This window comes from Nerophis ophidion, linkage group LG19 (assembly GCF_033978795.1).
Source record: "Nerophis ophidion isolate RoL-2023_Sa linkage group LG19, RoL_Noph_v1.0, whole genome shotgun sequence".
NCBI lineage: Eukaryota > Metazoa > Chordata > Actinopteri > Syngnathiformes > Syngnathidae > Nerophis > Nerophis ophidion.
Window position 1 is genome coordinate 11,156,756 of NC_084629.1, and position 15,107 is coordinate 11,171,862.

Here is a 15,107-nt window from a genome sequence, read left to right on the forward strand (position 1 = left end):
TTGTGATGCAGTACCGCCTGAGGGATCCAAGGTCGTTATGGCATGTTGTCTTGTTTGATGAAACTTACTTGTGTCGTGTTGTGTTGTGTCGTCAGTGTGTACATGCGGCCATATTGACGGAAGTATCAGTCTTTCTCTCTGACAAGGTCTATTCCTTTCTTTACAGCCCCCATGCATTCTTTGCATTATTGTAGCAGCCGAGCAGCCTGATTAGTGCAGAGTTCATCTTGGAGGGGGGCGGGGATTAATCCTCTTAGGAGGTTAATGGCTGCAGTGTATTAGCTGTGTCACTTAGTTATTGTTTAGCGGCAACAGTGCATGACAGCCACCTGACTCTTTGCTGGAGAAATAGTTGCACAACGATTGTTAAGTTAAAGTTAAAGTACCAATGATTGTCTCACACACACACACTCGGTGTGGCAAAATTATTCTCTGCCTTTGACCCATCACCCTTGATCACCCCCTGGGAGGTGAGGGGAGCAGTGAGCAGCAGCGGTGGCCGCGCCTCGGGAATCTTTTTTGGTTATTTAACCCCTGATTCCAACCCTTGATGCTGAGTGTCAAGCAGGGAAGTAATGGGCCCCATTTTTATAGTCTTTGGTATGACTCGGCCGGGGTTTGATCTCACAACCTACCGATCTACACTCTAACCACTAGGCCAATGTTCCAGTGTGATGCTGATCGGCTAAAAATGTAATGGGTCTAGATCAGGGGGTCAGCAACCAACGGCTCGGGTCTTCAGCGCCGCCCTAGTGGGTACCTGGAGCATTTTTAAAAAAGGATTGAAAATGGAAAAAAATGGGGGATAAAACATTTCTTTGTTTTAGTATGTTTTTTGTTTGAAGACAAACATGATACAAACCTTCGCAATTGTTAGAAAGCCCACTTTTTAGTATGTTTGATAAGAGTAGTTGGTGAAGATCGTTTTGTCCTACTAAATTTGGCAGTTCTTGAACTCACCATAGTGTGGTCTGTGACGCAACAGTTTGTTTACATGTTGCCCACATATGCGGTCCTCTCCAAGGTTTCTCATAGTCATCAATGTCACTGTCACCAACGTCCCACTGGGGTGAGGTTTCTTTGCTCTTATGTGGGCTCTACCGAGGATGTCGTTGTGGTTTGTGAAGCCCTTTGAGACACTAGTGATTTAGGGCTATAAAGATAAGTATTGATTGATTGATTGATAGGTAGGGTGCATGTTTGTGTTTTTTTAGTAAGCAGGATACTCCCTGGTTTAAGGGGGATGGCGAACAGGCGGGCAGCGCCACTGACTCAAAAAGCAGAAATACATGTTTGTGTCTGCACCTTTAACCAAATCCTCACCAAACTACCATGCACCATCCTGCTGTAAAGTTTCTTTGGAATTAGTTTTGTTAATTGTGTTAAGTCTTGCTGCATATTTGCACTTGTTCCCATTCGTCTAAAATGTTCTCTTATTATTTTTTGGGTAGTTTTTTAAATTATATATGTATATTATTTATTATTAAAATTTGTTCCTCTTCTTTTTTTTTTTTTTAAATATATTACCGAATTGACACAACCATATTTCAACCAGAATTCTAAGAAACCTTTTTTTTTTTGTTATGTGCAGCTGCATCTCATCATCTTTCCTTGTTTAAAAATAGAAGATGCACATTCGGAAAATGGACAAATTATAATGTTGTTGGGCTTTTTTTTACACTTATATGTTGTGGTTAATAGTATTCTATTTGTCTTTATTTGTCGTTATTTATACTTTCTGAATCAGTTACGTGATAATGTTCATCAATCATCAGTTTTATTTTTCAATCTATCAAGATATAAAAAAAGAATGTCAAAATCAAATTACATAATGTTATTTATGTAGTTTGCTCATTTTCCTCGACTGGTGCACTAACATGTGGTTTATTTTTTTTATATATGAATTATTATCTACAAAGATACAAAGAATTGCTATTGCGACATCTAGTGGACACATTTAGAACAGCAGTTTCTTTCATTCCAAAATCTCAGCTCATTTTTATACTTAGCAAACTCATCCCGCGGGCCCTTACGTTTGACACCCCTGGGATAGATGCTTACTGCCAAACATGTTAGCTTCCTTATGCTCCTGTAGCTTTGCACAAAAAGCTGCTTTATGGAATACTTCATAAGAATAACCAGCATTAAAGGAGAACGTTCCACTTGTATAAACCCATTTCCCCACCTTTGCTTTCACAAATCAGTCTCCTCCCTCTCCGCCCTGCCCCCCAAACACTCCTTTAAAAGGGGAATTAATGATCCATGGACTGCGATGGAAAGAGGATTGTCCATTGTTCAATAACGGACAAGTTGTGTTGACACATTTGTGATCATAAGGCCTCACTTGTTTTTTTTTAATATAGCCCTCATGTCTTCTCTCATTGGTTGCATGAAGTAAAATATGCAGTGTGCATCTTCACACCGAGAACAGTGAATAGCTAATCATAAGAATGAATGACAATGTAAACGTGTCTGTGGTGCAGATACGATAAGATCTGATTGTGACTCTAATTTGTAATGGCAGCTGAGGAAGTATTCATGGTTGTGTGTGCGTGTGTGTGTGTGCATATACCTCACGTCAGCGTGTGCGTCCCACTGCATGCATGCGTGCCATCCTACATTACATCAAAGCGTGTTTGAAGACTTCCCATTATGAAAGTCCAAGATTCTCTGTAAATAGCAGAAGAGCAAGAGAAGTCAGTTGTTGTTGTTGTTGGGCGTGCAAAAACACGACTAAAGCAGCATAATGGACAAGAAAAATGTTGATTTTACTCTCGTTTTACAACCACTGAAAAAAAAGGTCAATTTAAAGTAATTCATTGTTCAGGACAATGTAAAAGTAAATATGATGTGATTCACTGGTTAATGCTGAAATGGTGAGATTATTAGTACCGTATTTTTCGGATTATAAATCGCGACTTATACTCAGGAGCGATTTATGTGTGAAATTATTAACACATTACCGTAAAATATCAAATAATATTATTTATCTCATTCACGTAAGAGACTAGACGTATAAGATTTAATGTGATTTAGTGATTAGGAGTGACAGATTGTTTGGTAAACTTGTAGCATTTTCTATATGTTATAGATATTTGAATAACTTTTACCATATGTTACGTCAACATACCAGGAACCTTCTCAGTTTGTTATGTATGCGTCATATAACGTACACTTATTCAGCCTGTTGTTCACTATTCTTTTTTTTATTTTAAATTGCCTTTCAAATGTCCATTCTTGGTGTTGGGTTTTATGGAATAAATTTCCCCAAAAAATGCGACTTATACTCCAGTGCGACTTATATATGTTTTTTCCCTTCTTTATTGTGCATTTAGGGCAGGTGCATCTTATACTGCGGAGCGACTTATACTCCGAAAAATACGGTTGCATTTTTGAAAATATCAACATTAGCCTTCATTTTTTCCCCTATTTTCTGTAATAATAAAATGTTGCCAACATGGTCTAATTTGAAGTTTATGCGCAGAAGTCATGAACTATAGTGCACTATAATTATATGTTTATGAAAATGTTTTTATATGTTTTTTTTCCCCCTAAAGCCATAACCAAGGTGAACTCTCAGGCACTGATTTTATAGTTTAGCACCTCTCTGTGTGCAAATATTACTCTCCACCCACAGTCTGAATGCTTCTGTATATATGTATATAGTATAATATTTACAATTTAAATAACACATTCGGAACTTTTGCACTATTTTTCTTTTCTTTCCTTCCTATGTCTTTCATATGTACTGATGCTGGAGTTGCTTTTAATTTCATTGTGCCTGTGTATAGTGACAATAAAAGGCATTCTATCTATTCTATCTACATATTTTGACATATCACAATAGGCTTTGCCATGTTTTTGAATATTTCATTATTATATTACATTTATATAATTTATATATGTTTTAATTTTAATTAAATAAAACATATATTTTGGTATTTAATCATTAGGTAATTGTATCACCTGCAGAATGATAACTGGGAAGATAAATTACAAGCACGATTAGTCATCTTGTTTTTTTTAATATTTACCATACCATACCAACTTTATCTATAATGTCCTTTAAAAAACACCCACTGTTGAAGAACAAAGGGCTGTATACCACAAAGAAATACAGGCAAAGGACAGACTAAAAAAAAACATTTAAAACAGAGATAAAATACACATTGAAAAAGCAAATACAAATTATTCTATGAATAATTTGTTAGATAAAGAGCAGTTAAAAAGTTAAAAACAGTTAAAAAAAAAAGTTAATCTCATGCTGGGTTAAAAGTCAGTGAATAAAATGTTCTTTATTATTATTCATTATTTTCTATGGCAATGTTTTTTTTAGTTGTCAAATTTCGATTATTTTAATAAGAAAAAATAATTTTAATGTTAAGATGAGGTGGCGACTTGTCCAAAGTGTACTCCGCCTTCTGCCCGAGGGCTGCTGGGATAGGCCCCAGCACCCCCACGACCCTGAATGGGACAAGCGGTAGAAAATGGATGGATTGATTTTCTATGGCAATGTTTTTTAATTGTTTTCAAATTCTGATTATTTTAATAAGGCAAAATAATTTTAATGTTACGATGAAGTGGTGACTTCTCCAAGGTATATACCGCCTTCCGCCCGTGTGCAGCCAGGATAGGCTCCAGCACCCCCTGCGACCACTAAAGGGACAAGCGGTAGAAAATGGATGGATGGATTTTCTATGGCAATGTTTTTTAATTGTTTTCAAATTCTGATTATTTTAATAAGGCAAAATCATTTTAATGTTACGATGAAGTGGCGACTTGTCCAAGGTATATACCGCCTTCCGCCCGTGTGCAACCAGGATAGGCTCCAGCACCCCCTGCGACCCCAAAGGGACAAGCGGTAGAATATGGATGGATGGATGGATTCTAAAATGTTCAAATACAAATAATACATTTTCATTTTATTCAAATGAATTGTATTTTATTAAGTTTTTAACAAAAATACCTGTAATAATTATTTCCAAAATGTTTAACCAAACTAATAAATGTATTTAGTAAAGGTGAATATTAAAACAAATGATAAAAGTAATATACCATAGTAAAATGTTGTATCCCTCACCTGCAGGATGATAACTGGGGAGAGACCACCACGGCGGTGACGGGCACTTCGGAGCTCAGCATCTCCCAGGAGGAAGTGGTCGGCTTGGGAAAGGGCATACAGGACCGGACCAGAAGCTTCCGCCGCTATCTCCCCCTCGCTGTGGGTGTGTGCGGGGGCCTGCTGGTGCTGGCCACCCCTCTGGTTTTCCTGCTTCTACCTGTCATCGTGTGGCCTGAGAGACTGCAGCCGTGCGGCGCCGCCTGCGAGGGACTTTTCCTGTCGCTGTCCTTCAAGCTTCTCATGCTCCTCACCGCCATCTGGGCCTTGTTTCTGCGGCCGGCCCGTGCCAGCCTGCCGAGGGTGTGCGCGTGTCGGGCCTTCCTCACCACGCTCACCCTTCTCCTCACCATGTCCTACTGGCTCTTCTACGGCGTCAGGATACTTGATGCACAGGTGCGTTCACTGTGGATTTGGGAATATTTCACAAACAAATATGTATGCACAAAATATCAACGTGAAATGCAGACTATATCCAACTGTAAATAAACCTGCTACTGTGGTGTATATGATGATTAGCAACACAAACAGTAGTTATCTATTGGGCATGTTATCAAACATCCATCCATCTTCTTCCGCTTATCCGAGGTCGGGTCGCGGGGGCAGCAGCCTAAGCAGGGAAGCCCAGACTTCCCTCTCCCCAGCCACTTCGTCCAGCAATTCCCGGGGGATCTCGAGGTATTCCCAGGACAGCCGGGAGACTTAGTCTTCCCAACGTGTCCTGGGTCTTCCCTGTGGCCTCCTACCGGTTGAACGTGCCCTAAACATCTCCAGAAGGAGGCGTTCGGGTGGCAATCGATAGCAATCAAAGTTTATTTGTATATCCCTTAATCACATGTGTCTCAAAGGGCTGCACAAGCCAAAACGACATCCTTGCCTCAGATCCTGCATCAGGGCAAGAAAAACCTCAACCCAATGGGATAAAATGAGAAACCTTGGAGGGGACTGAAGATGTGGGGACCCCCCACTGGGCGACCGGTGCAATGGACGTCCAGTGGATCTAGATCAGGGGTCGGCAACCCGCGGCTCTTTGATCACTCTGATGTGGCTCAGCTGCATACTTGCCGACCCCCCCATTTTTCCGGGAGGTTTCCGGATTTCAATGCCTCTCTCTGAAATCTCCCTAGGATAATATTCTCAGATTACCATCCGGACAACACTGTTGAGGGCGTGCCATGATGACAATAACATTAACGCTCTCTAGAACATGCCGTCGTGTGCGCTCTCATACCATGCTAACTGAGTGCCGGCCGGTCACATGTAGTGTGCGGCTGCCTTTATCACGCTCAAGTGACTGCAAGGCATACTTGCTCAACAGCCATACAGGTTACGCTGAGGGTTTTAATATAAACAACTTTAACACTCTTACTAATATGCGCCACACTGTGAAACCACACCAAACAAGAATGACAAACGCATTTCGGGATAACATCCACCAACTACCACCAACCCCCGCCCTCCGTGCGTCGGTTGAGGTGGGCAGGGGTGTATAATGTAGCCGGGAAGAGTTAGGGAGGCATGGGATTCTGGGTATTTTTGTTGTTGTGTTTATGTTGCGTTACAGTGCGGCTGTTATCCCGAAATGTGTTTGTCATTCTGGTTTGGTGTGGGTTAACAGTGTGGCGCATATTAGTAAAAGTCAAGCGGCATTCAATTAAAACTCGCGGGCCGCACTAATATTACATTTTCATATAAAGGTGTGGGCCGCGTGTCTGAGACCCCTGGTTTATACATAGCACAAAGCAAAAAAAATACGTTGTACGCTGTGTTATTTCATTTTAAATTTCAAAACAGTTTTGTGGCTCCCATTGTTTTCTTTATTTTGTGAAACGGGTAAAGGTTGCCGACACCTGATCTAGATAATATTGTGAGAGTGGAGTCCATAGTGGGGCCAGCAGAGACGTCCCCAACTGATGCACGGATGAGTGGTCCACCCCAGGTCCTGACTTTGAACAGCTAGCGCGTCTTCTGTGGTCACCTAATAACCTCTCCACGCAGGGGAGGGTGGCAGAGCAAAAAAAGACGGCAGATAAACTGGTCCAAATGTCGAAGTCTATTTAAAGGCTTGCGTATAAAAATGAGTTGTAAGATGGGACTTAAATGCTTCTACTGAGATATCAAATCAAATCACCAAAATGATTGCTCACTGCTCCCCTCATCTCCCAGGGTGTATAAAAGGGGATGGGTCAAATGCAGAGGTCACATTTCACCTCACCTAGTGTGTGTGTGTGACAATCGTTGGTACTTTAACTTTAACTATTTAGGGCATTCCAAAGTACTGGAGCCCGAATAAAAAACGCAATTTAGCTCACAGACTTTTTTGGGGCTCTGGGAATCACTAATAAGCCGGAGTTCCTTGGATGCGGATTTCTTGCCAGGACATATGGTAAAATACAATCAGCAAGATAGGATGGATCTTAGACCTTTTAGTATTTTATACATAAGTAGTAAAACCTTAAAGTCACATCTGAAGTGCACAGGAAGCCAGTGCAGGTGAGCCAGTATAAGTATATAGATAGGTATATATTAGGGGTGTAACAGTACACAAAAATGTCGGTTCGGTACGTACCTCGGTTTAGAGGTCACGGTTCGGTTCATTTTCGGTACAGTAAGAAAACAACAAAATATACATTTTATTTACCAAATTTGTAAACAATCGCTTTATTCTTTTAACATTGGGAACACTATGATAATTCTGCACACGTTAATCCACATAAAACTGCCTCAAATTGTTGCTTTGATTAAAAAAAATGACAAAACTTTTCTTCTACATATAAAAAGTGCAACATTAACCAGTTTCAAGTCAACTCATCATGCTTAATTTATTACAGCATATGGGAAGCCTGTAGTTGACTTTTATTATGTAAATGTTATTTTTTTAACAACGTGTGATAGCAGGGACCCTGCCATTCAAAACTAGGCTGCTACATTACTAATGGATAATGTAACTATAGCTGAAAAAAATAGTACAACAGCAAAGGGAAAGACTATTCATCCCTGAACACCATGGAGTTCAATGAAATAACAGACACACAGGGTTTTGCTGCCCCTAACATACACACACGCGCGCGCGCACACACACACACACACACAGCAAAATGAGCTAACGTTACGCTAAAAGCTAATTAGCCTTTACCTGAAGCCAGAACTGCGAGCGAGCTGAGCTGCAGTTTGTTTCTAGAAGGTCAACGGGCTCATAGTGATGTTTGTAATAGTTGTGACTGGGAGGTGTTTTTTATAATTTGGGGAGAGTATGCTGTCCGCTGCTCCCCTGCTAAACAAATATCTGCTCGACGCTGAAGCATTAACTACATGCTCTCTGAATACCCACTGCTGATTGGCTGTTACATCGCTCTGAATACGCACTGCTGATTGGTTTTGTATGTAACCAATCAGATGGTTGTGTGGGTGGTACAATGCTTGCTGCTGAGACAGAGGCAGAAAGCAGAGCAGCTTGTGAAGACTTTGGATTACAAACTCGTTCGGTACGCCCGTGTGCCGAACCGAAACCCCATACCGAAACGGTTCAATACAAATACACTTACCGTTACACCCCGAGTACATATGTATATAAAAGGTATATACAGTGTTGGTGTAATATAATCAAACACTCTTGTTCTTGTCAAAAGTCTAGCAGCCGCATTTTGTACCAACTGTAATCTTTTAATGCTAGACATAGGGAGGCCTGAAAATAACACGGTACAGTAATCAAGACGAGACGTAACATACGCATGAATTTTGCAGGATGAGGACTACCATGGCGTGGTCCAGTTCGCCGTGTCCCTGGTGGACTCCCAGCTCTTTGTCCACTATCTGGCTGTGGTGTTGCTGGAGCTGCGCCACCTGCGACCCTGCTACAGCGTGTGCGTCATCCGCTCCACCGACGGAGAAACACGTCACTACAACATAGGACAGCTGAGGTAAAAGCTATAATACTGACTTTTCTTATTGCCCGCAGTCTCCTCTCGGATAATAATATAAAGTTTATCCATCTATAAATGTGAATAATCTAGCCTGCTCAGTGGCCCTGTGGTTAGAATGAGATCGGTAGGTCATGAGTTCAAACCCCGGCACTCATACTAAAGACTATAAAAATGGGACCCATTACCACCCTGCTTGGCACTGAGCATCAAGGGTTGGAATTGGGGGTTAAATCACCAAAATGATTCCCGAGCGCGGCCCCCACTGCTGCTCATTTCTCACCTCACCTCCCAGTGGGCGGAACAAAGGGGATGGGTCAAATGCAGAGAGTGATTTCACCACACCTAGGGTGTCTGTGACTATCTTTGGTACTTTAACTTTAACGGACAAAAATAAACACATGGCTGCAGACTCTGCAGTATTATACTCCATAGTCTCCACTTTGCTGCAGCACTCAGTTTTCTTATTGACCTTCATCTCCTCTAAGATAGTATCCAAAATGACAGAAATAAGCACGCAAGTTTATGTTAGCTGCGGACTCTGCAGTATTATACTCCATAGTTTCCACTTTGCTGCAGCACTCATTTTTCTTATTGCCCTCATTCTCCTCTTTGATAGTATCCAAAATGACAAAAATAAGCACATAATTGATGTTAGCCGCGGACTCTGCTGTATTATACTCCATAGTCTCCACTTTTCTGCAGCACTCAGTTTTCTTATTGCCCTCATTCTCCTCTTTGATAGTATCCAAAATGAAAAAAATTAACACACAAATTTATGTTAGTTGCGGACTCTGCAGTATTATACACCATAGTGTCCATTTTGCGGCAGCAGTAATTTTTCTTTTTGACCTCATTCTCCTCTATGATAGTATCCTAAATGACAAAAATAAGCACACTATTAATATTAGCTGCGGACTCTGCAGTATTATACTCCATAGTGTACATTTTGCTGCATTACTCATTTTTCTTTTTGACCTCAGTCTCCTCTATGATAGCATCTAAAATGACTAAAATAAGCGCACAATTGATGTTATCCGCGGACTCTGCAATATTATACTCCATAGTCTCCACTTTGCTGCAGCAATCAGTTTTCTTATTTCCCTCATTCTCCTCTCTGATAGTATCCAAAATTACAAAAATAAGCACACAATTGATGTTAGCCGCAGACTCTGTGGTATTATACTGCATAGTCTCCACTTTGCTGCAACACTCAGTTTTCGTTCTGCCCTCATTCTCCTCTATGATCGTATCCAAAATGACAAAAATAAGCGCACAAGTTTGCTGGATACGGACTCTGCAGTATTATACTTAGTAGCCTCCACTTTGCTGCAGTAATAAGTTTTCTTATTGTCCTCATTCTCCTCTATGATAGTATCCAAAATTACAAAAATAAGCACACAATTGATGTTAGCTGCAGACTCTGCAGTATTATACTCCATAGTGTCAATTTTGCTGCAGCACTCAATTTTCTTATTGCCCTCATTCTCCTCTATGATAGTATCCAAAATGACAAAAATAAGCGCACAAGTTTGTTAGCTGCAGACTCTGCAGTATTGTACTCCATACTGTCCATTTTGCTGCAACACTCATTTTTCTTATTGCCCTCATTCTTTTCTATAATAATATCCAAAATTACAAAAATAAGCACATAAGTTTATTTATGTTAGCTGCGGACTCTGCAGTATTATACTCCATAGTCTCCACTTAAGTTTTCGTATTGCCCTCATTCTCCTCTATGATCGTATCCAAAATGACAAAAATAAGCACACAATTAATGTCAGCTGCGGAGTCTGCAGTATTATACTGCATTAGCATCCACTTTGCTGCAGTAATCAGTTTTCCTATTGCCCTCATTCTGCTCCAGGATAGTGTCCAAAATGACAAAAATAAGCACATTTGTTGATGTTAGCTGTGGACTCTCCGGTATTATACTCCGAAGTCTCCACTCTGCTGCGGTAATCAGTTTTCTAATTGCCCTCATTCTCCTCTATGACAGTATCCAAAATTACATAAATAAGCACTCAATTGATGTTAGCCAAAGAGTCTGCAGTACTACATAGTGTCCATTTTGCTGCAACTCTCATATTTCTCATTGCCCTCAGTCTCCTCCCGCATAATATGATATATACATAATAAATACTTGAGTTCCCCTCCTGTTGGCGTTTGTATCCCGATCTGTCGCCTGAATTGTTCAAATCACCCTGGCTTTGGTTTTCTTTGTGCTCCTATTTTCAATTGAACCATTGAAGGCACAACCCAAGCTGTACTGTCTGAAGTTTTAGATTGAAGATTAAGACCCTCTCCTTTAATTTCAGCATTCAGAACGCCGCTCTGACCATACTGGAGTATTACTACAAAGATTTTCCCCTCCACAACCCGGCACTCCTCTCGGCCTCCAAGCACAGAGCTGCGAAACATTTGGCTGGATTAAAAGTTTACAACGTTGACGGTAAGTACTTCACATTCCAGTATTCACCTCATATGTTGTTATTAGTTGTGCTTTTGAGATGGCTTGGAACCTCTAAAATTGTACACAATCCACTCTCAGACACTGCTTTCAGGATTATAAGCAATTTTGACCAAATAAGAGTAGAAATAATCAGTGACATGGTCAAAATGTGGCCAACATAAAACCTTTATTAACTGTTCAGGCAATGTTTTAAGCGACATTTTTTAATATTCCTAATTGTCGTACCCGTTAAAAAACACTTTAAACATGATTAAACGTGATTCTCTTCGCACAAACACTAAATATCATATGACTTTCTGAAATGCATACCATTACTTTACTTTTATTATTGTTATTATTATTATTATGTATTATTCAGGAATATCGCAATAAGTGTAATTTCTTGTTCTATGGTTATCATCACAATTTGTTTTTGTTGACAAAAAAGGTCGTCTTTTTTTAAATGACATTTAATAATCTATACTAGGGAAAAAAACACAATGTACAGTGTTTTTTTTCCCAGTCAATGACACTGTAGTTTACTGGAGGTTTTAAAGCAGCACTAAAGAAATGTGGGTAACACTTAAGTATGGGGAACATATTCACCAGTAATTAGTTGCTTATTAAAGTAACAAAGACTTAATTTAGAGTTATTTGGACACTAGGGGAACATATCAGGGTTAAAGTTGGGGTTGGGGTTAAGGTTAGAGTTAGGTCAGGGTTACTAATAGGCAATAATTCTGAGGTTATTGAGGGAAGACTCTTAGTTAATGGCTTACTGCTTGTATAATAAGGCCATGCAGAATAATGCATTAGTAAGTACTTAATAATGACTAATTAAGAGCCAATATGTTACTAATTTGCATGTTGATAAGCAACTAATTTACCTCTAAATGCCTTCGTGGCCACATGCATGGACAGCACCTATTAGCTCTTATTTCCAAAATTGTGTACAGTACTGAATTGGGGTCTTATGCCGCTTATGTGGACACTCATACTACCATCTGGTGGTGCCAGAAGAGTATAACAATGGAATTTAGAGGAAAAAAAAGTGTAAAAAAAAATCAAAATTAGCATGAAGTACACATTTGTGTACTTATGGACTAACATATCAAAAGATGATTTTTAGTTTTTATTCTAATTAGGTTCCAATAAGCCCTAATAGCAAAAAGAAATAAAAAAACATGTAAACTTGGGTCTTAAGAGGCTAATGGTGAATATGTGTTCCCCATACTAAAGTGTTGCCGAAATGTATACAAAAATTTGTTTTCTTCTTGTTTTTTTAAATAATTATCAGATGTCCTTTTATTAGTGATTGACTATAGCCCTAATATACTGAGCAACCAGGACAGAGACCTGATTAACGCTCTCCTGCGTCACACTTAACACTATTTCCTGTTCTATGGTCGTCATCGTATTTTCCCTTTTTGCCATCACTGGTAGCCTTTTGTGGTGGCATCACCAAAACAGTCAAAGATGATGCATAACACTTGAAGCTCATACTAAAGGTGCTGTAATTTGATGATATTGTACATTGTGATTGCATTGCGTCATTACAGTGCGACGTCTGCTCACCCGCAGTATGTAAATGCAATTAAATTGTCGTATTTTTTTGACGTAGTTGTGATCTCCTGCTCTTTATTGCCCACTTCTTTTATGAGCTGCAGAATTGAGAGCAAGACTGAGAGAGTATCTGTGGGAGAGTAAGTAGTGAGGAGAAAGCCCTCTTCCCTGCTTCCACCACTCCCCCCACACCCACCCATGCACTTTTAAAGCACAGGAAGTGGCTCACGTCAAGGCTCGGTTCACCCACCAAGCCTGTGTGCTTGACATAATGGATACACTGCATCCCCACCCCACGAACGCACGCGACTCACGTCGCACTTACCGCCATCCCATCCTCACCGCGTGCACACGGCCAAGGCGTTCATGATGCTGCATCCAGTGCGGCGTCCTCCATGGCCCTGCCCCCCCTTCCCTCTATCAAAGAGCAGCAGAAAGGCCTCTGGGGGGCGGCGGGATTTCAAGCCTTAAATAATTCATCAGAGCAATGCTGATTCCTCACATTCTCCCACATGTCGACTTCATTGTTGCTCCCTACCCTGTTTTCCCATAGTTTAGCATCTTTCATACCTCCACAAATGCCCAATCACTCACACACACACACACACACACACACACACACACACACACACACACACACACACACACACACACACACACATACATACACACATACACACATACATACACACACACACTTTCCCATCGTGTCATGGTTTAATGATGTTAACCTGTAAGTTTTAAGTTTTACTGTTTTTTACTCTGCTTCTTGCTGCTGTAAACCCAACAATAAGACTTTATGTTGATTTGTGTGCACAATATTAATGTTTAATCTAGTTGTCTATAAAAAGCATTCTGCACCTGAGGAGGCCTGATACTGCATGAAGGCTTTTCCCTTTGCTTTTATTGTCTATAATTATAGATTCAATCCGTGTAGTATGTTATGAACTAATAACAATATATATTAATTAGACTTAGACTTAGATTTCCTTTTATTGTCATTAAAATTTGAACTTTGCAGTACAGATAAGAACAACATTTTTTTGCATTAGCTGGTTGTAGTGCAGGATAAAAGAGCAATAATATGCAGATATGAATACATAGATTACTGTACAGATAAATATGCGTCCACGTTTATGGATGTATGTTATAATGTCTTTATATTCCAGCGAGTTAAAGGCCTACTGAAACCCACTACTACCGACCACACAGTCTGATAGTTTATATATCAATGATGAAATATTAACATTGCAACACATGCCAATACGGCCAATTTAGTTTACTAAATTACAATTTTAAATTTCCCGCGGAGTTTCCTGTTGAAAACGTCGCGGAATGATGACGGGATGATGACGCGTGTTTGTGACGTTATTGGTTGGAGGGGACATATTAGCCCAGCACCACTTACTGCTGAAAGTCGTCTCTTTTCATCGCGCAATTACACAGTATTTTGGACATCTGTGTTGCTGAATCTTTTGTAATTTGTTCAATTAATAATGGAGGAGTCAAAGTAGAAAGATGGAGGTGGGAAGCTTTTAGCGTTTCGACACAAACACACGGTGTTTCCTTGTTTAAAATTCCCGGAGGTGAAGCTTTACTATGGATCAGAGCAGTCGAGCGAACGATGGATCCGACTACATGTCAACCGGCAGTTTTCGGTGAGAAAATTGTGGAAATAAGTCGCCTCTTACCGGAGATCAGCGGAGGCAGCAACCTCCTCCAGTTGCCGTGACTTCTCTTAGAGACTCTGGCGTCAAAACACCCGTGGCCACACCCCTCTGACTTTAAGGTACTATTTAACTCACTAAAGCACTATCAACACAATAAGCATCCATCCATCCATTTTCTACCGCTTATTCCCTTTTGGGCTCGCGGGGGGCGCTGGCGCCTATCTCAGCTACAATCGGGCGGAAGGCGGGGTACACCCTGGACAAGTCGCCACCTTATCGCAGATAAGGGATTTTACAGAATTATCCTAGGAAACGTGTCTAATAACATCTGAATCACTCTCACTGCAATCGCCTTTTTTTTTTCTTCTAGTCCTTCACTCGAA

General features: G+C 40.3%; 1 protein-coding gene and 1 long non-coding RNA gene across 3 annotated transcripts in view; one reads left to right on the plus strand and one right to left on the minus strand.

Annotated features, from left to right (window-relative positions):
- LOC133537954 (vang-like protein 1) overlaps positions 1–15,107 on the plus strand; it is a 73,648-nt gene that overhangs the window by 44,776 nt on the left and 13,765 nt on the right. The window contains exons 4-7 of one of the 2 annotated variants that reach the window (XM_061879143.1): positions 5,087–5,515; positions 8,864–9,039; positions 11,358–11,491; positions 13,159–13,194. In XM_061879143.1, the coding sequence (XP_061735127.1) occupies positions 5,087–5,515; positions 8,864–9,039; positions 11,358–11,491; positions 13,159–13,194 (775 nt within the window). The remainder of the gene's footprint in view (positions 1–5,086; positions 5,516–8,863; positions 9,040–11,357; positions 11,492–13,158; positions 13,195–15,107) is intronic. The other variant, XM_061879144.1, reaches the window with a different exon arrangement.
- The window catches only part of LOC133537955 (uncharacterized), a 34,658-nt gene that overhangs the window by 14,769 nt on the left and 4,782 nt on the right, over positions 1–15,107 (minus strand). The window contains exons 2-3 of the long non-coding RNA XR_009802896.1: positions 5,081–5,524; positions 2,573–2,670 (exon numbers count right to left, since the gene is read on the minus strand). This is a non-coding gene — a long non-coding RNA (uncharacterized LOC133537955). The remainder of the gene's footprint in view (positions 1–2,572; positions 2,671–5,080; positions 5,525–15,107) is intronic.